Source organism: Larimichthys crocea, chromosome XVIII (genome assembly GCF_000972845.2).
Source record: "Larimichthys crocea isolate SSNF chromosome XVIII, L_crocea_2.0, whole genome shotgun sequence".
Taxonomy (NCBI): domain Eukaryota; kingdom Metazoa; phylum Chordata; class Actinopteri; family Sciaenidae; genus Larimichthys; species Larimichthys crocea.
This window is the reverse complement of record NC_040028.1, coordinates 20,373,838-20,397,624: the sequence shown is the minus strand read 5'-3', so window position 1 is coordinate 20,397,624 and position 23,787 is coordinate 20,373,838. Positions and strand designations below refer to the sequence as shown.

At 44.5% G+C, this 23,787-nt stretch overlaps 1 protein-coding gene across 5 annotated transcripts in view; it reads right to left on the bottom strand.

Annotated features, from left to right (window-relative positions):
* Nucleotides 1-23,787, bottom strand: part of il1rapl1a (interleukin 1 receptor accessory protein-like 1a) — a 153,536-nt gene that overhangs the window by 1,991 nt on the left and 127,758 nt on the right. For 2 of the 5 annotated variants that reach the window (XM_019270310.2, XM_027291158.1), the window contains 5 exons: nt 11,994-12,126; nt 7,600-7,745; nt 4,553-4,699; nt 2,425-2,595; nt 549-593 (listed from right to left, as the gene is read on the bottom strand). In XM_019270310.2, the coding sequence (XP_019125855.1) occupies nt 549-593; nt 2,425-2,595; nt 4,553-4,699; nt 7,600-7,745; nt 11,994-12,126 (642 nt within the window). The remainder of the gene's footprint in view (nt 1-548; nt 594-2,424; nt 2,596-4,552; nt 4,700-7,599; nt 7,746-11,993; nt 12,127-23,787) is intronic. The other 3 variants (XM_027291157.1, XM_019270311.2, XM_019270312.2) reach the window with 3 other exon arrangements.

The window sequence follows — 23,787 nt, the reverse complement described above, 5'->3', positions numbered from 1 at the left end:
CAAAAGGTAAAGATATGAACAAGAACACCTAAGACATGAGAGCGGCAAAGTAGTAGAGTAATGTACATCCAGTATGTTTTGAGCTAAAGATATGGTTCATACATGATTTAATGAGGACAGGACTACGACACTTAACGCTGATGGATGAACAAACAGCAACAGACACAAAACACAGGACAATGACAGGTAGCTATTTTGCTGTGCGCCTCCAGAATCTGGTCTAACTGCACTCAGACAAAGATATTATATATACTGTATGTGTGCAGATGCAGATCAGAAAGCATGGTGTTTCTTCAGGTGAATATGTGTCAAATATTCTATATCTGGAGGGCGGGCCCACAGACAAAGTTAAGTGCTGCACGAAATGGCTCTAGATGGGGCGACAAATGTTTGATATAAAGCTGCACAGCCTCTAGGATTAGACTGAAGTCGCTGTCTGACGAGCCTGCGTTGTGTCAGATCACACAACAGCGGCCGACTCTCTTTAAAACCTGAGCAGGTAAATGACAGCAGCTGATACAAGAGGGAAAAGACTGCGGGCGAGGTACCTCCAAAGAGTCGCGTGTCATCCTGGTAATGCTCATTGGTGAGACCTAAACATAAACATTTCCAACATTCAGGTCACAGGCAGAACACGGCACAGACAGAAAAACATACTCAACACAGTCGCTGAAAAAGTGGCAGCATGTCCAATTACTCATATTTTTTATTTCACATATTATTAATCACATACCATGTTTCCCTGACTGGACATTCATCTACCATCATTTTGTTTGGTGCTGATGCTGGCGGCAATTTTCATTTGATTAAAGGAAAGAGGCGGCTCAGTCAGCCGGGCCTCAGAGCCCCTCGCACATTTCCCACTGATGTTTAATTCTGTCTGGACCAACTAGGACGTGTTTGCGTTTTTATCCGATCCTCGTGAAGCCTACAGTACAAACACAGCATCACTACCAACTAGAGCACACTGTGTACCGCTGGCACAGACGGACTACTAAGCAGAATTAGCACGCATGAGAATACGTTCAGACAGAATTTTTATGGATTTATTAACGCATGGATGAAAACCAGAGATGGATGCTGATAAATTTGTTCAATATATCAGCCTCTGGAACACGTTGTATATATACTGCATGAATACTTATGTAATATACGGTATGAGAACAATGATCTCCTACTTTGATCCAGAGAGATTTGAGAGGATACTTTGAAATTTGGAATAATCATCCACTCGTCACGTGAGAGTGTGAACGCACAAACAGCACAAAACATTGAAACACAAAACAATGACAGTGGAAAACAGAACTGAAGACAAACCACACACAACGAACAGAGCAGGGCCACGCCTCAACCGCACCTGTCCAGCCTACTCACACCTGATTACCCACTTACGTTAATGAGAACACCAAAGAATCAACCCGTCCCGGCTGCAGATCAGTCTGTCCGATTCAACCAGTGATTCATCCCCCAGCCATGATATATCCGCGGCAATCAGAGCACAGCCAAACCTCAACGTACCTCGTGCACACCAACTGCCCCATGGCACTTTGTTTTTGGTGCAGCTCACGTTCTCAGGTACCATGACGGCATCGCTGATTCGTTGTCCTACCTTCTCTATTCATGAATTCAGACTCTTGCTCTGTTCATCCCATAAAAGTCTCCTCCATTTTCAGCCACAATATTCCACACAATGCTCAATCCGTTACTCTCCAATCCTAATTAAAAACCAGGAATCTGGTTTTAGTTACCGGCAGCTGTTGATCAGAAACCCACTCACTTCTGACCTTCTCCTCCTCTGCGTCCATTCTCTATGTTCAGGCTACTCATCCTTCCAAGGTCAACCTAACTCTACAATCCACGCTCTTGCTTGCTTTGTTTCTGCGTCCTATCATGCTCAGAATTCGTGACTACATGCACCCGTAATCCTTCTCTTCACCCCAGCCTGTCTGATTCATATTTCTGACTCTCATACTTTCTTCCCTATCTACATTTTCTGTTTATCTCAGCTGCCATACAAGCTGGCCTCACTTCAAGTCCTCTACATCGGTGGCATATCTTCACAACACTATTCCAGACAGCACAGCTTCCAAGCAGACAAACCAATGAAGTGGTCGTCTCAGGCGTGTCGCTCCTCAGCTCCATTTAAACTGGTTTAACACTCACCACCTGAGATGGATGCCCCTCTCTGAATGTTCATTCCCTTCCCCACATCCATTCATCTATCCTCAACATCCCAAACTTCCTCGTTTCATTAAACCTTTAAACTCACATTGTTGTGGCGTGGTCCTTGCTGGTGAATGTACCAAACACTACAGCTACAACTACAGTTCACGAGCAACTATAAACGCCCTCGCTCCAATACATCACGTTACATGAACATATGTGTACAAGCATCTATGCACGGACAGCCACAGTAGTGCTTACTTCCGGTTGGAATGAGGTCTCGATCTGGGATGAAGAGTTTGTAGCCGTAGTGTTTCTCCAGGACATCAGGGAGGATCTCCAGGGCGAAGCGTTCCTCCTCCCTGGTCTCCTGACTCCACTGGTCAGGGTCCACTTTGGTGTAGGACAGGTACGCATCGTAGTCTTTGTTTTCTGAAAAACAGACAGCGACAGACGGGAGTGGTTAATGAATGACAGCATCCAGCACTGTGCCTCATGAGCATATAATGCTCATTTTCGAAGCTTTTTGAAAACTGTCATTGTGTTTATTGACTGTGCTGTCGAGAGCCTGACTTCACACCACGGTAGAACGTACGAGACAAAGTGTTGATTATACTTCACTGCATCACTTTACTTTGTCTGTTCTCTATTGACAAGATTGTTTGTATTCAAAACACTAACTCATTCAAATGTCAAAAATGGGACGGCATCTCTGCTTTTTGCAGATGATGTGCTTCTGCTGGAGTGTGAAGCTGCCGGGATGACAGTCAGGACCTCCAAGTCTGAGCTTCATGGTTCTTGGTGGAAAGCTCCCTCCATGTTGGAAATGAGTTGCTTCAAGTATCTCAGGGTCTTGTTCACGAGTGATGGGAAAATGGAGTGTGAGATGGACTGGCAGGTCGGTGCGGTGTCTGTTTTGATGTTTTGTACTGGACCGTTGTGGTTCAGAGGGAGCTGAGCCTGAAGGCAAAGCTCTCGATTTATGGTCATGAGCTTTGGGTACTGGCTGAAAGAATGAGATTGCAGATACAAGCAGCTGAAATTGGCTGCCTCCTGGGCGCCTTCTTTTGGAGGTATTTTCCAGGGACGTCCAACTGGGAGGAGACCCAGAACCAGCTGGAGGGACTACATAGCCTGGGAACGCCTCGGGATCCTCCAGCTGGAATGCATTGCTGGGGAGAACGATGTCTCGAGCGTCTTGTTAAACCTGCTGCCATCACGACCCGACCACAGATAAGTGGAAGAAATTGGATGGATGGATGTTGGGTAATGAGTCAAACTCAGAAATCCATTTCTTTCTGTGTGCAGAGGCATTGTCACATTGAAACAAAAGAAATACTCCTCCAAACCTCTGCTGCTTTAGCAGCATTAATTATAACAAAGTGGCCGAGATCATTAAATAGGCACACACCAAAGCAGGCAGGAATATTTGGACAGGGGTGTCCAGTAGCTTTGATCAGATTGTGTGTATAAGAAATGAATCGGGCAGATATAAAATAAGGTTCACAGATCCTCTCCTCCCATCGCTTTCCCAGAAGACTGCCTGAAGAGGCAGAAAATAGAAGATGGGAAAGAGAAGCAGCACTGGGGACACGTTCAGCAGTCATTATATTCTGCAGGAACTGGAGTGTGGGCCATCCAAAAAGAGATGAGGGGCTTTTTCCACAAACTCTTTGAGGAGCACACACGAGCTTTGAAAGTTGCAGAAAAGGCCACAGCTGCGCTCGATAGGATGCGAAACATCAAACAAGGCTTTCAAATTAGCAACCAACCTTGCAAATTAACCACCTAGCAAACTTGGAAAAAATCAAAAACAGCTTGTATCGGCGGTCCCCGACGGTATGACTTAATCATGTGGAAGTTTGAGTCAACAAAACAGTGTGTAATAGATAATTCATGCTACTGTAGAAACAATCCACTGATTCAAAAATGAGTTCAGGCTTTGCGGGATTTTGGAAAAGAAAACATAAAGAGTGAAAATACAAAAACAACAAGGGGGGATACTGGGACACGAACAGACGCGTCCTCAACTGTAGCCAAAGTTAACTCTGTTGTGTAGAGAAAACAAAAAGTTGTCTTCCAGTTTCAGGTTGTTCTCTGCCCCGTTTGTTTCTCAGGGTAGGAAGCATCGAGCCTGCCCGGTCCCCATGTCCCACTATCTGGCCTCTGACAGCAGAGGGTGGGCATCACTCCATGACATATTGAAATTGATTTCTTTTTAAATGGGCAACAAATTGAAAATCTATCTCCTCTGTTTCCTTTGCAGCCATTTTCAGCATCCATGAAAACGGCACATATGCAGGCACCTGTGCTCGCCTGACACCAAACTTCAGAGGATAAAAACATGGTGGAAAAAATTTGGAGGTTAAAGTTTTTTTTTTTCTTTTACCTCCATCCACGTCTTCGCTGCCAAAGTGCCTCCTATAGAAAAGCATCAGCTCGATCTTGTAGCATTTGTAGAGGGAGATGAGGAAGATGAGTAGCAGCAGGATCGCTCCCAGCCCTCCTGCCAGCTCCACGGTGTACATGAGCTCTGCTGAGAACGACACACACACACACACACACACACACACACACACACACACACACACACACACACACACACACAGACCAGAAAATATTTAAAAGTTGCCACACAAAAACAGACTATTGACTTGTTTCTGCACCAGGTTTGACTCAGAGGTTTGTCTTTTTTCCCCCCCTGTGTTAAACTCTCAGGATGAGGCACTTAAAGGACACATTTGCATTTTCTGGGAGGCTGGACAATCATCAGTATTTTTTTTTTCAGAGCTCAGCTCAGAGCGAGGCGGCATCAATCTTCAGGGGGAAGAATCATGAGGCTCATAATGACTTTGGGAGAAATGAGAGGGCACGGTGCAAAGAGAGAGAGAGAGAGAGAGAGAGGAAAAAAAAAGAGATGATGAGAAACTGGATTCATTTCTTTGGAGCAGCGCAGCAATGACACAGCTCTGCACTTTGGCTGCCGTCCATAGTGAGGACTCGTGATGTGATCGTGGACATGGATGGAGGCATTTTCAAAACAAGAGGCTACACATTTCACTTACCCCCCTCTCTCCATCATCCCTCTCTCCAGAGCTCCCTCACTCCTCCTCCCCCCTCTTTCCTCCCCCGCTGTCTCTACATTCATTACCTTCATTTCTCTTCTCCATTATCTCCTCTCCATCTCCCCAGAGACCCGGCTTGGAGGACGGATGAGTTATGTTGTGTATGAAAGCAGCATTTACCTGGTGGGCTCAGCTAGAACAGGTTCACCTTATATATATCGCTCACTGTGAACTGGAACACTGCGCGGCTGCCAAGGCAACCACAATGCACCCTTTATATTATTGCAGCTTATGAATGCCGCACAGAAACAAACCTGTAAGTCTCAAAAGTCTCATTTTATTTTTTCAAAAAGCACCTGAGAGTCTCAGTCATGTGAGGTTATCTCAGCATATGTTTACATGTTTAAAGGTCCGGTGTGTAAGATTTAGGAGGCTGGAAGAAATATTCATTAGTTTTGTTAGTTTGATGTCTTAAAATGAATCTTTTAGATACAGTGAGAACAGACAAACCAAACTCTGATCTCGATACGGCTTTTTATGCTTTTTATGCTTTTGCAGCTAGAGTTCTTCCTACATGCTTGGAAGGAAAGGCTGAGGTGTGGGAGAGTATTCATTCGGTTGCAATCTGCAACTTCACCTCTAGGTGCCACTAAATCCTTCACACACTGGATGTACAAGACTAAATTATTTTATCGCCAACAGTTTTAATTCTCGGCTAACTATCAGACTAAATAATGCCACTGTCACTTTGTTGTATGTGTCTTGACCGGGTGCAAAGATTCTAGACTCCAAAGAAATGTCTGTTTCTTGTAAAGATTACAGAAGAAATTTCTGTAATTTAACCCTTTTACCTCGTTAATCACCCTCACTCTCTAAGTGGTTTATGTTTCACCACTTCCCTTCTCTCTATCGCCTCCTCTCTTTCTTTTGAGGTGGAGGGTGAGGCAGCCTGCAGAGACCTTCACGATCTGCTGCAGGGCCTGCGAGTGATGAAACATGAAATAAACGTCAGGATAATGTGGGGAAAGGAGAGAGACACAGAGCTTTGTGTCTTTGGAAGTGCCATTAAATGAAGCCGTCTCGAGTCTACAAAGACCACTCAAATGGAAGTGGGCCATCGACAAAAGTCGGTCACATACAGAGATTAAAGTGAAGGGGGGGCAGACAGATAAAGACTTGTAATTGTATGCTGAACTTATTGGCCTGTTGGGAAAATCTGAGGATCAGTTTGCTGTTTAAACAGCCATCACATTACCTCTCTCTGCAGGGCGACAACCAGTGCATGAAAAGAGCTTCAGACCAGCCATGCCACAGAGCAGAGAGAGCTACAAAGTACAGTGTTAGCACACGGATGGAAAGAGGAAGAGAAAATGGAGAAGAGAGAGAAAATAAAAGAGAGATGTGAGGGTCTATATGAAGTCTTCTTCATCCCACAGAAGAATAATCCAAACTCAGATCTGTCTGTGCCTGAAAGAGTGAACAGATCTTTATGACCAGCAGGGGGCAGCAAAACAAACAATAAAACACAACATTGATACACAAAACCACGGCCTTAAAAAGTTTGTTTGTTGTTGGTCAGCTCTTCAATATTTTCTCTCCTGTTAGCTCCGTTTTGTTCTTCACCAAGCCTGGAGGGAGTCTGGCTCTCACTTTGCTTGTCTGCTGTTTGCTGCTAAACCCGACACGAAGAAAAGTTTATGAAAGAGTATGAAAAGAGTGTGTAACTCCATTTCATATCGGATTATTAAAGGAAATAAGACATATTATAAAGAAAGGCTGCATTAGAAGCTTTTTAATTTTTTTTTCAACCCCAACAAGAGAAGGAAGTGCTGCAGAAAGCTATGGAGGAGAACGACAAAGAGAACTGCACTGTGTTCTGGCAGCGCTGAATGAGAAATTCAAGAGGAAGGACGAGAAGTTGGAAGAGGTGACCAAAGAGGCACATTTTTTACGTATCCAAAGATTGTTTTATTTTTACAGTGAGTTTATTCGAGCGTTACCACTAAAGAAGAAACGAATGCAACAAGAGTCAGCAAAGCTGTGCGCCATCAAACCAAAGAGCTGACGACACTTAAACTGCAGGTCAGGTGACAATTCTGAGTCATTTCACTGAGCAGCTTTAACCTCTTTAACCTCGATCCAGCAGCGAATGCTTGCAGCCAAACTTTGTTCAGAACTTTATTCCCAGAGTTCCCAAAGAAACCAAACAGACGTTTGGAGGAATGTGTATGAAAGGATGCACGAGACGATGAAACGTTGCAGCCGGGTTTTGAATGTTTCACTCGTCGCATGGCTTTCATGACGATCTTACAGAAGATGATTTTTTACAACTTTAATGCCACAAAAGTGGGAAACGTCAAAGAGCTCTTACCCCGCTTGAGGAGCTGGATGGTAGCTTGGCGTCGGCCGTTACCGTTTTCCACATAACAGGAATAATTTCCCAGGTCCTCCTCCTCCAACGAGTCAATAGTCAAAGAAATGGCCACTTCCTGCTCACCAAGATGCTCCTTGACCACCCTGCAACACAGAGAAAGACACACTGAGCAATGCTTACAGCACCTGTTTAGGAAACAGTAGATATCTGTGCTGCTGTGCAAGAACATGTAATCAGTGTGTGTGTGGACGTGATGGCAGGTATGTCAGCGATCACAGAACATACTGCGTTACAGCCACGGAAACGTTTCTGCACAACTTCACGGTATGTTAAGCTCTTTGTTTTTTTTTTCATCCGCACTCGAAACATACGAGAAATGAAAATCAATACGAGGGGGGAGGGGTCAAATACTGGCAATCAGAGGGAAATCTTTTTATAGCGGATGCCATGGTAACGGAGAGGAAGGAGAGAAAGTAATATTCCATAAAGTAAATGTGCCCCCCCCCTGCCCCCTGCTGGGCTGCTTGGGCCTGATGGAGGAGAGGATGGAGAGAGGATGCTCTCTCATACCTTAGACACACCCTGAGCACAAACAATGTGTGTGTGTGTGTATCATCTACTGTATGTGCTTATAACTGTGTGTGTTGAGAAGGAGGAGGAGTGGGATGAGGAAAGAGGAGAGAGTGTGTGTGTGTGTGTGTGTGTGTGTGTGTGTGTGTGTGTAGGGGGATAATGACTCTCCAAAGCATCTCTCCTCTCGCTCGCCTTCAAGCCGATAAACTCCACATAAGGACGGCTTGTTGGAGAGATTTGGCATCGGTAATTGAAAGTGTATCATGGGGCTTTGCGTGGAGAGGCTGAGGCAGCGCTGATGATATTTGTAGTTTCAGCTGAGATTGTTGTGCAATGAGGCTGGGGGAGGGACGGGGGGGAGGGACGGGAGCGCTGGGAGAAGGAGGCACAGGGAATAATTCATGTCTCTCCGGGGAGCGCTGGGTTACTTTGAAGCCTCTGGTTTCACATTATCACAGTATATATGAGCCAACGCAGCTCAGTGCCACACAACCTGATGAGTGATGACCGACGCTGCTCAACCCGAGCCTCAGATGGAGATGATGAGGGGCCTAAATTTGGAGTAGGTGGATAACAAGGTCCAGGTGAAGCGCAGAGGTACAGATGAGACCTGAGCGACAGCAGAGCTGCATCCACTATCCTGCTGCACGTTTGTGAATCAGTGGATTTATGGATACGCTGCGGGCACGTTCGCTTTCTAAAATTCTCTCCCTCCCTCATCAGTGAAATCTCTGTGTTTGCTCATTTTGTGATCAATCCCCGGCTCATTCATTCCTTTTTAGAAATCCAATCCAAGCACACCTGCAAAACACCAACCGAACCCTGGTCGATGACGCATCGATCACCTTCTTCATTACGCTGAGCCAGATTTGTTTTGCTAATTTATTAATCTCTGCATGCTATGCTAATGTCCAGTCATCCGTGCCATGATAACAACAATAGCCCTGTCCCGTGTGCCGCAAATGAGGATTTATGGGCTCGGGGAGGGGGGTGTTACCACCATAGAAATGAACTCCTCCGAATCAATAGGCTCAGAGTTGGGTAAATAAGGAGCCTCGGGTATGAGTGTGAGCGCCTCTAAGCTCAAGTTCGGCTGCTGATGCATTAGTAATAAAGCTAAAAGTGTGTGGGTGCCAGCCTGAAGAAGAAGAGAAGTAACCCATAGAAACATGCCCACTGTAGCGTCTGAAAGGGGAGACCTGGCTGCAGGGTGAGCACAGGTTTGTTCATGTCGCTCCTCTGCCCGGTTCATATCTGGGGCTGCACTTGATGGAAGTGAAAAAAAACCCAAGGCACTGGATGGATGTGCAAATGGCAGCAGCATCAGCAACAGAGAGTGGATGATCAAATACATTATTGATCCACTGCATGAAATATTGGTATGAATTATTGAAAACATAACCCCTCTCAGCCAGTGAGACGGGGAATCCTGGTGTCAGGGAGCTGTGGAGGAGGAGGAGGAGGAGGAGGAGGAGGAGGACAGACAGGAGAGCGGTGCTGGCGGTTAAAATGAGGATTTGTTTCCGCTGCGTGTTCATCATCAGTGCACAAGAAAATTCTCCATCACTGACGTGTCGTCTTTACTCACCTCTTGAGTAAATTCTACCACATTTCATACTCCTCTCCTCCCTGTCTGCTCCTGCTCTCTTTCCCCCCCTCCTGCCTCCTCCCTCCCTCCCTCCTCCTCCTCCTCCTCCTCGGCCCATCTGCATGCTGCTATAGGTGGGTGCATCCAGGGAGATATAGCGACAGTGGCGGCGGCGGCGGTGTGAAAAATGGCGGTTGTTAGCCATCTGACAGGGCTGTCTCCCCAGAGCTGCAGCCTCTCCAAACAGCCCTAATGGGTAACATGCACATAGAGCTGGGAATGGTGTTGTTTAAACATGCTACACCAACATGAGGGAGGAGGAGAGACATGGAAACGGGCTGGTTTTAAATGTATTTGGGCCCTGAAAGTGAAGCTTGCTGGACAAATCTTACACTGAAAGGAAACAAAGAGAGGGGAAGGTACAGAAAGGTTTCGTGGACAGGAAACTGCACATGGGCCTGTAACAGTGAGTGACCATAAATGTTCTGGAGCGATAAAAGACGAGTTAAGAAAGCTGGTTTCCATTTAATAACCTAAATGTAGACGGAGTTCCTTCCTGCAGCCCTGCAGGACAAGATGAACAGCTAAACTGACAGGAGAATTTATAACTGCAAGCTATATCACCAGGGATGTTTCCATCGTGCTAATTAAGTCTCCCTGAAACTGAAAACTGGTGACAGATTAGTGAAGACAGTCCACGAAAGCCAAGAACGTCTGATACATCTGAATCAGGTAGTGAGTCTGAAAATAATCTGCAGACTTTAAACTTACTTATCCTAGATAATCCATCATGATGCATAATTCACCACCTACATTTTTTTATATTATTGTCAGGTCTGGTAATGCAGCTCGCACACAAAGAGCTTTGAAAACTCTCTTTTGTTGTCGGAGGCTTCAAGGATGCTCCGACACGGCTGACTCGAGTCAGCTGCAGACAAACTTTTAAAACACACTTTTCTTTTCTCGTTGTACAGGCTGCTGCTTTGTCATGGACAAATAATCGATATTAAACTGCAGGAAAAAACAATACGCAGGCCCAAATACTGAGCTGAGCTGTTCTGTTGTTTACTAGGTTAAGGCTGTCAGATCACGGGTGAAGTCGTGGATGTGTCACAGGTTAGATGTGTGTTTGGGATCTTTGTCATGTTGGAAAAGTGCACGACGACAAAGGGCACGGACTGATGGTGGCATCAGCTCCCCGACACCAGCAGCAGCCGCACATCAGGACGCTGCCACCACCACGTTTCACTGCAGGCACCACGCATGTTTCAGTTATCCTGGTCTCATCACTCCAGAGTATGGAGTCCCAGTAGTCTTCATCTAGGCGGGCTTTTTTTGTGCATGGGCTTTAGGGATTCAGTGGCCGACTATGTCTCCTGATCTGAACCCAATGGAACATCTACGGGGAATTCTGACTCTCCATCCAGCATCCAGGCTCCAAAAGAGGTCGTTCTCGTTCATTCAATGCCTCGAAGGCTTAAAAATCATGAAGGTCATCCTGTTGTTGTGAGGTATTTCATTTCTGCGTCACCTAATTTGAGTAAAACTGAAGATTTCGTAATCTAACTTGTATTATTCAGCTTTCTTTCATGTTTCACGAGTTAGACAAACGTTCTATGAAACTATGAAATTTTAGAAATTGTTTTTGAGATATTGATTCAAATCTTACTTTTCAAAGGGGGTGTTCTCATTGAGCTGAGCACTGTATGTAGCTGTGTGTTAAAAAGAGCCTGTAGTCATTAAATACTGTAAAAATTAATGCACTTTATAATGCAGTGTGTGTGTGTGTGTGTGTGTGTGTGTGTTCCTCTTCACCCACACAGATATTGTGATATACGCAGTAATAGATGATAATCTAGCTTTGCATGTGATGTAATTCTATTGTTGCGTTGCACAATGTAGCGGATAATGAGTTATCCTTTTTCCACCTGCTTGCTGCTTCATTTCCACGAGTTCAATGAAAGCAAAAAACAAAAAGGTGAAAAAATGAATGAATAATGATTTTTATTTTTTTAAAGTCTCTGCATGTTGGAATCCAGCAGCTGCTCAGAAGGCAGCAGATAAATCTCTGGAAAATGTTTATGCAATTTGGAGTTAATGGACTAAACCATGCAAAACCACTGCTCGTGATCGTCTTTTATTATTTTCCAGTGAATTTATCTGCTTATTCTGTTAATTCCTCGTTACCGCCACGACAGTAAATGATGTCGACTGCGGCAGAGTTTCTTACTTGATGTCGCTCTCCTGGACTCTCTCCTCGTCCAAGTCCTCGATGAACTTCTCTCCCTTCATCCAGTAGATGAGCGGGCTCACGTCGCCGCTGTAGCCGAAGAACGCCCGGCAAGTCAGGTTCAAAGCACTTCCTGCAGAGACAGGAAACGACACGTGCTGTCAACAACAGACAAAGACTTTGTGTTGTTTAGTTGGTGGCGTGTGCATTCGTGAGTCTTTGTACACTGTGCATCGTACACACGCATTGCATAATCTTGCACACACACACACACACACACACACACACACACACACACACACACACACACACACACACACACATTCCTGCAAAGGTCAAACATGGTTGCACGAGAGAATGTGTGACCCGGACACTTGAGATGTCCAGCTGTGATTAAAAACATGTCAAGAGGAAGATCGTAGGAAACATTCTGATTTGCTCATGTAAACACACACACACACACACACACACACACCTACAGACACACACACACACACACACACAGCACACTGATCTGAAAGCAAGTAAACAGCAGTGAACACATGAGGGCACTCATGAGCTTCCTAAGCGCCCCTCGAGACTCTGAGTGTCTGTGAGAGGAAAGGAGGCGAGAGGAAGTGAGAGGAGGCTGACACCGACACTATTTTATTTAGAGCTGCTGCTGCTGGGTATGACGGGAGGTCAGGAGTCAACAATTGCAGTTTGTAGAGAATTGATACGTGGAAACAGAAGTAATTGTCAGCGAGGAGCCAACAGGGTCTTTGTTCTGTGAGGTGATGGATTATCTCTGTGGTTCAACAGAGAGGGGAAGCAAAGGCTGATACTTCACGCCCCAATTAATTCATTAAATCCTTTGGATGCATTGAAATCATGCCACTGGTGTTACTGTGTGATCCGAGAAAGGTCAGAGATTCAGAACCGTTGCTGAGCTGAGAGAAACATGCAAACATAGTTTTACATGAAGAGCTGATTAGAGCTGGCATGAAGAGAGCCCTCTTCACCACGCACGCAGGACCTCCAGTGTCCATGCACTGTTCATGCATCAGCCTGGTGAACATAAAGAAAGAGTGCTGGTGGCGTATACAATGCACATGTTTATTCTGCATTCCTCTGAAGTGGCATTCTTAAAAAAAAAAACGCCCGAGGTGCAGCGTTCACATGCTGCTGCCTCTCCGTGAACCACACGGCAACATGTAAACAACACGCATCGACGACGAGGGAGGCTCATCGAGCTGGAAACTGGAACGTGGAGGGAACGCTCCTTTCGGGAGAGTCAGTGCTGTGTCTGGCTCCGGGGCATGTGATCTGGGGGTGAAGGAGACGCTTTTCCTTATTTTCACAGCAGGACCTGTGAGCAGGAGTGCACGGTAAACTGTATTCATTAATACTTGCTTAGCATGTGAAGGCACCACACAGTGTGGAGCTGGGAACGGAAGGCAGACTACAGCACTTAACCACAGCCTCAGATATCACCATGACCACACTTAGGTTCCTAACTGAGCGTAATGATCCCGGAGTATTTACATGGAGCAGCCAGAGATGCTCTCAGAGCTGTCTGAGCTCTCTGAAGGAGCCTCGGTGCTTCCTTTCTCATCTCCTTCAGCATAGGATACACCGGACCGTACTTTGGATGTCAGATATTTAACCATGAAGCCTGATGTTACTCTACAGCGTCAAGTCTGCGGTAAAAAGACATTTTATATATCATGTCCTCTGTGTTACTCTGAACTAGATGAGTTATCCTGAGCATTCAGACGGATGCATAACGGTGTGTCAAACTTTTTGTACTTTCTTTATCTTCCTCTGAGAAATATAACTAAAGTTTCTAACTTCACAGACTCATGTGATTCATAATGAGAAGTTTCTACAGGGAGTTCTTTCTGTCTGATTCTGCTCTATGGGCTGAGAAACATCAGAGCTCATAATCAAAGTGATAAAGCTCTGTGGTCACACCGGCTGACGGTGTAGAAATGTGTCGAACTCTTTGTGTGCGTGTGAGGATCTCTGACCTTTCAGCTGTAACTTGGTATTCTCTGTGTGGTATTCTCATTGTTGTAATATTATTATTATTATTCTACTTAAAAATAATATTGGAGTAACTTCTGCATCATCATAGAAGTTACTGTTGCTTATTAAGTATTTTACAGCTTTTGCCATGTGTTGCTAATCTGCTTCTATGAGTGGACAGCAGGCTGAACGTGAGCGTTCATTCTCGATATTTTTCACCAGGTTTTGCACATTTACACAGTCTGCATGAAACAACACGTAAGAACGTACAGGGAGACATTAATAACACCTGCTGTAGCATTATTACGCAACGTTTTCCATCAAGGTAAAAGGAAAAGTGTTTAGGAAAGGACGTAGGTCGTCATTTTTAAAACTATTTTTAAAGGATTCGACTGCTCATGTGTTTATTGCAGTGATGTTCCAGTGTTTCCATTTTCTCTTCTGACAACCTTTGAACTCTTCGCACTCCTCACCTTTTTTTTCCTGAATGACCTATCCGTGACCGGCGGCACAGCAAAAAGCAGGAAGGTTATTTTTAAAAGACTGTTTGTGTTTGAACTAAGGGCATGTATCCTCTGTGCGCCGCCTGCTCACAAGCCAGACACGGCTTCAAAAGATTTCAGTAGGTCACTCTCAGCACAAGGAAAGTTTCAAGGCATGCGGCAGGGAAGGAGGACGGGAGGACACCCAGGAATGGACTGATAGTGCTGTCTGTGAGGAACAGTGGCTGACATTTTCAAAGTTCAACAGCCACTCTCAGCTTGGTATTTGTGCACGGCCGTGCTCTACAAAGGCTACATGCTGTACCTACAGAATAGAAACCTGCTGCGTGTAATCACACGCGCTCCTACATTCAGATTTCCATGCAGCCGTACTTTACTGTACTGTGTGCAGCTACGCCTGATAACAAAGTAACAAAGTAACCATACTGTGCAAATTACATATTGTACAACTGTGGATCTCTCTGCGCGAGACAGATGCAGCACTTCCCTTTTCCTCTGTTTAGAAATCTCCCCCGTGCTGTTAGTTTATCCCACAGATCAATTACAAACTAGGAATGTCATGCTGCCGGCAGCCGCTGCCTGGAGAGGAAGTCTCCACTGAGCACCCTGGGAATCGCAGGAAATTGTTGAAGGCCTCACGCTGTCTCATTCTAATCCAAGAGCAGAACTCCCCAAATCTCCCTAAATGCTCCCACACACACCTTTTGTTAATTCTTCTTCCAGCGTGACAAACACCAGTGGGCGGCGATGCATCTGCGATGTCGCCATCACATTCGAGGATGCAGTATGACAGCTGGACATTTTGTCCCACATGCAGACGGAGACCAGGTATGTGCGTCTTTCATCAGTCACTGGTCAAAAACAAACCAAAAGGCAGCTGGAGATCGACGACCAAGATCCAGAACCAAGAACCAAATCAGAACCAGAGGCAAGCTTCAGACACGGCAGACACACAACAGACAGACAAAGACCAGGCAGGACACCAGGTGAGACTGATCAGGGACAGGTGCATCAAAAACAGGCAAGAAGTAGACACACACACACACACACACACACACACACACACACACACACACACCCACACAGGGGAGAACTACAAAATAAAACAGGAAACTCAAAACTTTAAGTTTCTCTTAAAAAAAGGATTGCAGGGGGTGAACAAGTTTTACGGTAATTTCCACAAACTTTCTGGAAACTTTCCATGGGGAAATTTATGTGCATTAACTGTAAATTGTGGGTAATTTAAGCAAACTGTATTATATCCAAACATAAATATAAACATTTTGTTTTGTCATAAGCAGACATGCAAAATAAAACTGTGTGGTCCAGGTACAGAAATCACCTGTGCAGGTAGGGGGCGTGGCCTCAGTAGCATGAAATCTGGTTGTTTTAGTCAAGATGATGCTAAAATATATTTTCCCCAACTATATTTAAGTTCCCTGTTAAAGGGCCAACCTTCAGTTGGTTTATTCCCCTTTCTATCACGTCACATGATCTTCTTCTTCTTCTTCTTCATCTGGTTGTTGGTTTGTCGTTCAGATTTCTGTTTCTCTGAAAACTTTAGACACTTCACGTCTGAGTGGGCTTAAAAGTTGAGATTTAAACTTTTAAGACGAATAAATGAAAAATAAAGAGGAATAGATCTAAGGTTGTTTTGCCAACTGCTGTCTTCAAGGTCAAAAATGAACTTCCATCTCAAAGGCTCATCTTCGAATATAATATATAGTTTCTTTGACTATTTACAAAATAAATAGCACGGGTGGCAGGTTGAAGGTTTGGTCTGTCAGTCTGGCTTTCTTTCTACCAAATGATTTCTTTGTTGCTTCGTTGTCCGTGGGGATAAATTGGCAGCATGCAGCTCTATTTGAAACAACACGTGGTGTTACATATGCAGCATGAGACTATAGCTGCAGCTCAAACTGGCAAGTCCACAGGTAATTGAATGAAAGCTGCTGAAACACACACACACAAATATTAGCCAGGCATAAGCGATAGGGAGGTTTTTTTTATTTTTATGTGGGGCTGGCATCAAACTGTCATTCGCCTCTGAGCCAGCAAACTTGCTATGATGTCGAGCCGGTTGAAGTTTGAGCAGATGGTGGGAAGACTATTAACCAAGACTGGAACAATGAGGTGAATGATCTGCACGATATCAAGTTACCGAGGAGGAGGAGCAGCTTTTTAAATCCCTCTGTTCTCTCCTGCTGTCAAACTCAGACACAAGCGTCATTATTATGATGATCTATTATTAATCTCAGAGCAGTTTGTAACCCGCGGTAACTCTCAGGAATGTGTTGACTCTCGCTGATCTCATGGGTAAATTATTATTGAGATGTTATTGTTTCTACATGTGCAGTGAGTCCTGTGCTAATTAACAACAAGAACAAACTAAAGACCTGTGACGTTCCAGCAGCATGTTACAGGCTGGCTTCACGTTTTTAGCAGCTACAGGTTACATATGTCAAAAATATAATATTAACTCTGTTCCACATAAAGATACTGAGAGCTGCTCGAGCTTTTCCTTCTGTCATTTAGTCTCTGGCTCCATTAGTCGATTAGATATTCACAGGCATGATCGCATTCGGCACCTCACCGACTTCAGTTAGGCACAACATGAAATCAAATGTCATCTTGTTTAGTAACACAGCCACCATCACCGTGACATTACTCAGCGTGCCGGGAGTGGAAATCCACATACGCTGCCACCAAAAATAGTTTGCAGGAGAGATTTAAACCAACACAGCTAGAATGGTTTAGAATCACACTGTGGCAACTCTGTAAAATATAAATCTATTTTATTTTCTTTGAGCATTTCGGTAGATTCATCAATTACTGTTAATAAAAATGAAACATGTCCAATTTCCTAAAGCCCAATCTTACTTAAAAATTGTAAAAAAAAAAAAAAATAATAAAAAATAATAATATATATAAGATATAATAAGAAGTTTAATTTGCCCGATCAACAGTCTGAAACCAAAAACATTCAGTCTATTAAAACACAAGAAGAAAAAAAAGAAATCTTCGCTGCAGATTGCTGCAGATTGCCAGGGGCAGCTGAGGCAGAGCGGGTTGTCCACTAATCAGAAGATCGGCGGTTCGATCCCCTCCAGTCTGCATGTCAAAGTGTCCTTGGGCAAGATACTGAACCCCAAATTGCTCCTGAAGGCTGCGCCATCGGTTAACTCCTCAAACTGATGAGCAGTTGGCACCTTGCATGGCAGCCAATGCCATCAGTGTATAAATGTGTGTACTGTAAAGAGTGTTTAACCACACCCACCTGTCAGTCAAAGCGTCCACGCTCTTAATCCTGCATAACTTTAAGCCTTAATATAATGTGAACAGGTGAGTTGTATATAAATTCACCCTCAGTACAGTTGTCATGAACGGGGAAATTAGCTACAGAGACCAAAACTGTTTTTTGTACCAGGCTGTAAACATGTTTATTTCTGCTGTGAAGTTGGACATTTGGACATGGGGACTTATGGAGACTGACTCACTTCTGGAGCCAGCCTCAAGTGGACGTTAGAGGAACTGCAGTTAGTTTTTTAATCATGATAATCCTGCAGTATGGATGTATATATGCTATACTCACATATTAAAAAGCACACAGCTCAATAAATGTCTTGAAAACACAAAATAAGACGCGGTGCCACCAGCAGGGAACAGATTGATAACACTGCTCTCTCTCTCTCTCTCTCTCTCTCTCCCTCTCTCTCTGTAGATTAATATGATGCTCCAAAATTCAAATCCATCACTGTGTCATTTTTTTGAAGCTCACAAATAAATGCCATTACAAGACTTGGCGAGATTTGGTGTGAAAAAAATCCCCCGCTCACTGAATGTTGCGCCTTGTACAACACAAGAGCATGATGAAGTGTTTTCATGGCTGTGTGTGTGTGTGTGTGTGTTTCTTTATGTGTGCACATCTTTGTGTGTTGTTTCTTGTGTTGCCTTCACGCATGCGTGGGCGTGGAACAAATCCATGTAATCTGAGTGATTGACACACTCCCTCCGGCTGAGAGCTGGTCACAGCGCCTGACGGGAACCAGATCTAAGATCCTCCCAAACTTCAACTCTAACCAAAGATGCTGAAGCTAAGGAATGCAAAGATGAGCACTTTGTGGAGGACAGCATCATTTGAGTATCAGTTTCTCTCACTGGTCTGTCTTAAACTCATTTGCTCTTGCTGAGAGTTTCATGATGTGAAGCTCCAGCCAGCAGCTGGTTAGTTTAACTTTGCATAAAAACAAGAAACAGGGCAACATCTGGCCTGACTCTGTCCAAGTAAATTACAGAAACCTGCCAACCTGCACCTCCAAAGTTCACTAATTCACACGGTACACCTCGTTTTCTTGGACCGGCTGACTTCCTGGAGGCTTGTCATCACTGTGAGGTTGCCAGGAAACCAGCAGAGACTCGTGGAGATTCATGTTTATCGTTCAGTTTTATACAAATGAAAGAAACTCGATATAACATGCTAATTTGCAGATTTTCTAATCTTTGAGCGAACCTCCAAATGACATCACAGCACAGAGAGAAACATGCATGTGTTTGCACAGCGGGAGGAAGAGGATGCAGATCCATCTTTATATATATGGCAGAGTGTTTAAATGATCACCCTGATGGAGTGATGTGATGGTGACAAACTGCTTTTCAGGCTGGAATTAAATCACTCACAGAGATGCTCATTGTACTTGATTATATTAATTTGAAAAAAACACATTGCCTTTGAATCATAAAAGAAGGCCACAATTAGAAAATACATTTGGCAACAGAGTGTAGTGGAACAGAAGCCGGCTGCTCTTTGTTGTGTGGCCAGATGTATTAATAAATGAGTGAGTGAGGCTGGATGGGAGACCACGAACGGTGACTGGATTTGAAGAGACTGTAAGACGTCGTGCGCTGCACAGGGGCATGACTTTGATTTGCATCAAGCGTTCGTGCATGTTTAGCTGATTTCACAGTATTTGGGGATAATTTGGCTTCACAGAGCTGGCACTCACGATTCAGACAGAGGAATACTTTCCAAGCCAGAGGAGAGGAAAACAAACCTTGCACAGAAAACACTCTGCAGATGCCGTCCAAATCCAGCACAGATGCACAGCCGACACAGTGAGATTGACAGATACGCAGACCGAGGAGCAGATGAATGAACGGAACAGGCAGAAACAATAAAACCATGTGCATGGAAACATGATTATAAGTGAACACACACACACACACACACACACACACATCAATGTCATTTCTGTCTCATCTCTTTCTCCTAGGATCCACTGAATGGGCCCCTTGTCTTTCACATGCCACCGCTCCAAACAGAGTTGGTTTGTGTGTTTTTGTGTGTGTGTGTGTGTGTGTGTGTGTGTGTGTGTGTGTGTGACGGCCAGAATAAGAAACAATCCGGAGTGCTTTTTAAATAAGTCATACTTAGAGTGTGTTCGACGTTTCATAAGACACACATGTTCACTTAGTGCTCTGTTTTCAAAGCAGGGTGAAGTCTGGCACAGGAAGGGTTACTGCATGTTGGTGTGTTTCTTCCTCTGAAGGGCACTTTGCTCATTTGTTAGATTTTCTTTTGCCCTGTGCACGTGGGAGGAGAGGCACAGTGAGTCGGGAGTTCCACGTAACCTGAGCAAGTTAACACCATGATGCACGGCGACAAGCACGACAAAACACCAGCAGCCCAGCATGGATGTAAAGGTTTGTTCCCATCGGTCTGCTCTCTGCAGATTCATCCAAAAACAGGAGCTGCCTGCATGGTCTCCCTTTTCCCATCCTGTCTGCTTCATTTTAAAGAGCATTCCTAATGTCATACAGCAGAAGTAATGGTCAGTGGTGAGACATGTAAAAATAATGACTACTAAAGACTTAAAAGCTTAAAAGCTCATTTAAAACAAGAGGATAAATATGCTGTAAAAGTATAACTGATGGACTCGAGCTGCCTGAGTCCACAGCAGATGCACTGGACATGTCAAGTTTGTGCTTGTGCTTGTGTAATTTGACTTTTGGCTTCCACGCCACTTGTGATGTCACAGAATCTTGCTCCATATGTGCGTGTCTCGAACTCACAGTTCAGCAGACGAATGTGAAAACAGCTTTCCGGTGACGAGCTGTCAACATACTGCGCATCAATCTGTGCAGACAAGGTCAAGCACTGAAAGAAAGCAACCATGAAAACATAAAGTACTGACCTTTAATTCAAAAGAATAAAGTCAATAAATACTCAGTCTGCTGGTTGGTTGGTCCAGACTCAAATATAACAACTATTGCCATGAAACCTGGATCACATGTTCATGATGCAGCGGAGCAATCCCTGGAAATATTTCAGTTAGGTGCCATTAAACCGTCACAGAAGAAGAAGAAGAAGACGCAACAAGAAAATGTGAATAAAAGAGCAGAAATCAAATCTCAGGCAAACAAAAACAATGTAGGAAACATGATGGAAATGTTTGATTCACATATTCGTTTCAATCTCATCATCAGCGAAGAGATTTTAGAGGGAGGTGGGGAGGAATAAGAAGAAGAGGTGTGGTTGGGTCAGGAAGACAATGGCTAAAGATCTGCAGGAGAACATGACTTGATCCTCACGTGTATCAAAGCAGATGATTCTGTATCTGCTGGATAATAATAACTCACTCAGCCTTTTTCCCTCCTTCTGAGTCACGTCCACTTTGCTCTAATTGTTGCAATCGAGCAACAACAACTTCGTTTCTGTCCTTGACGTTCACTTAAAGCTGCTATGAGACAGTTGGGATGCGTATTGTTTTGGTTGTGGCTTATTAATGACTTATTGTTGTGTTGACGTCCTTGAAAATATTCTTTAAATGTCAACACATGACTCTCATTCCTTTAGACCACATTATGCTGTCACACAAACCAACATTTTTCCACGGCAGAGAGTTTCATTTCAGAGTTCGGGGTATTTTTAAGCATTAATTAAAATGGCCAAGCGGAAAGTGCTCGTGTGTGCGTATGTACTATATATATATGTGTGTGTGTGTGTGTCTGTGGGGAGAGAGAGAGATAGAGATTGTGTTTGTGGAGATATCATGTGGATATCGCTGCAGGAGAATCTGAAGTCCTGTCAGTCATGATTCTTCCCCCACAAGGTGTGAAACAAGCAGAGAAATGCTGCACATGGTTCTGTGTAATCCTTTCTCTGCACACGGGAGAGCGAACAAGACAAGCAATAAATGATAAATGGACAAATTACGACATATTTCAAACTATCTTTAGATAGTGCGGTGCTTTGTGTGTGTACGTGTGTGTGTGTACATATGTGTGTGTGTGTGTGTGTGTGTGTGCGCTTAATGTAGCAAAGGGAGGTGCATCCATCTGTGTGGTTAAAAATGGATGAAGCTCTGTATGTATGTATATGTATCATAACACATACATTTTCTCTCTTATGTAAACTACACGCTGCCTCAGATTCACCTCACAGTATACACATCACAAACACACACACACACACACTTTAGTCAAGGACAAAAGATTGAGGTGAGATGCAGGGTGGAGGCGTTAAAGTGAGAGCGCTGAGAAAAGACGACGGATGACAAGCAGCATCAACAGCATCCAGCTCTGCTTCATCCCCGACTCATCTCTCAGTGTAAGAGGGGGCATCTACAGACAACCGCAGCCAGGCAGGTTGTGTTTACTGCTTCTGGTTGTATCAGGAGTGGGGTTGTGTGTGTGTGTGTGTGTGTGTGTGTGTGTGTGTGTTGAGCTCAGAAAAAGTCCAAATCTGTCTGTCAACATTCCTTTTTCTTAAGCCGCCTGCAGGTTACCATGACAACGCCTACTGTGCTGTGGATAGGAGCAGCTCTGCAGGCTCCATCAGGACCGAAAAAAAATATATATACACAGGAAAGACAGGTACTGTGCCACATTTGGACCTCTGTGGATTTGCGCCGATGGCGAATCAGCAAATCAACAGTCGCGGGCTCTAATTGGAGGAGGTCCAAAAAACAAAAACCCCGCCGGGTGCACACACAAGCAGGAAAAATACTGGTTCTGTTAAGCTGCTTCTGAAACATTTTTAGAGCAGCTATACCTGCAAATAAGCCCTGCTGCATGTAAAGATGTGGCTTTCTGTCCGGCGAGCTGACGTGGAACGACGACGATAGGCTGAACTGATTACTTTTTGCTCTGCATTGCGGAGAAGTGCAGGTCGGTGTGAGGTGGTGGATGTGGATGTGGATGTGGATGTGGATGTGGGGGAAGGTTGGAGGAGTGAGAAGTACAGTGAACGGGTAGATTTGGGCAGAATACGTGGAGGAATGAGTAAGGGCAATGAGAACATGAACGAGCTCCCCCCTCCACAACCTTAGCCTCTCTCTTCTGTTCTAATATCGTCTCCTCTCCGGAGAGAAGCCCTTAATTACCATTACAAGCCTGAGAGCGTTTAACAGAGGAGAATCCAGCTTCTTTTCCTCTCTGTCGCTCCTTCCTCCCCCCCCTCCACGTTTGTTCCGTGGCCCCTGATGATCCATCAGGGAAATGTCAGCCTTTAATTACCGGTAAAAATTACGGCCTTTGTGAACAGGTAGTTGGTGCCCTCGCTTTCATCTCCCCCTTTTCGTCTGCTAATCGTCCCGTTTGATGACATAATAGGCGCTCTGTCCGGGGCGACGGGAGACAGAGGCCCCATTATACAATGAGAGGCGCTGTGTGATGATAAACTAAATAAACACTCAGTTTCATACCGATGAAGGATCGACCAACAAGTGGCTCAAACCTCAGTCAGCCCACGGCGGCTCACCCATGTTGCGAACCCTCTCTGACCCCTCTGCACTCCGGCGTTCTGTAATTCAGACATTTAGAAAGTGCACTGTCTTGTTCTCTTAGTGTCTGTCACTCATGTCTTATCATCGCTGCAGGCTCCACGTTCTCCCTTTCTTTTATGCTGCTTTCATTTTTATGCCAGAGGGTTTGGGGTGGAGGTGGAAACACTTTTCCCACCGCTGTGGGTTCATGTGAAATCACCTTTCATGGTCAAAACATCAGTAACACAGAGACTCATCTATCTCAACTGCCTGAAGAGAGCTGGGGCACCAAGAAAATATTTTGCAAATACAAATTGATGTCATTACCTGTGATGATGAAAATTAAAAATTAAGAAGATAATAAGAGAGGAAGACAATAGCGTGAACGTTACAGCTCGAGGTGAGTTCAGACATGCAGAGCGTTAGAGAGATGGAGCTGTAATTGGCTCCTGTCCAGGGTGCTGGAGCCCAATTAAATGCTGTGAGATGAACACTTGACGAGGAACATCACTTTAACGAATT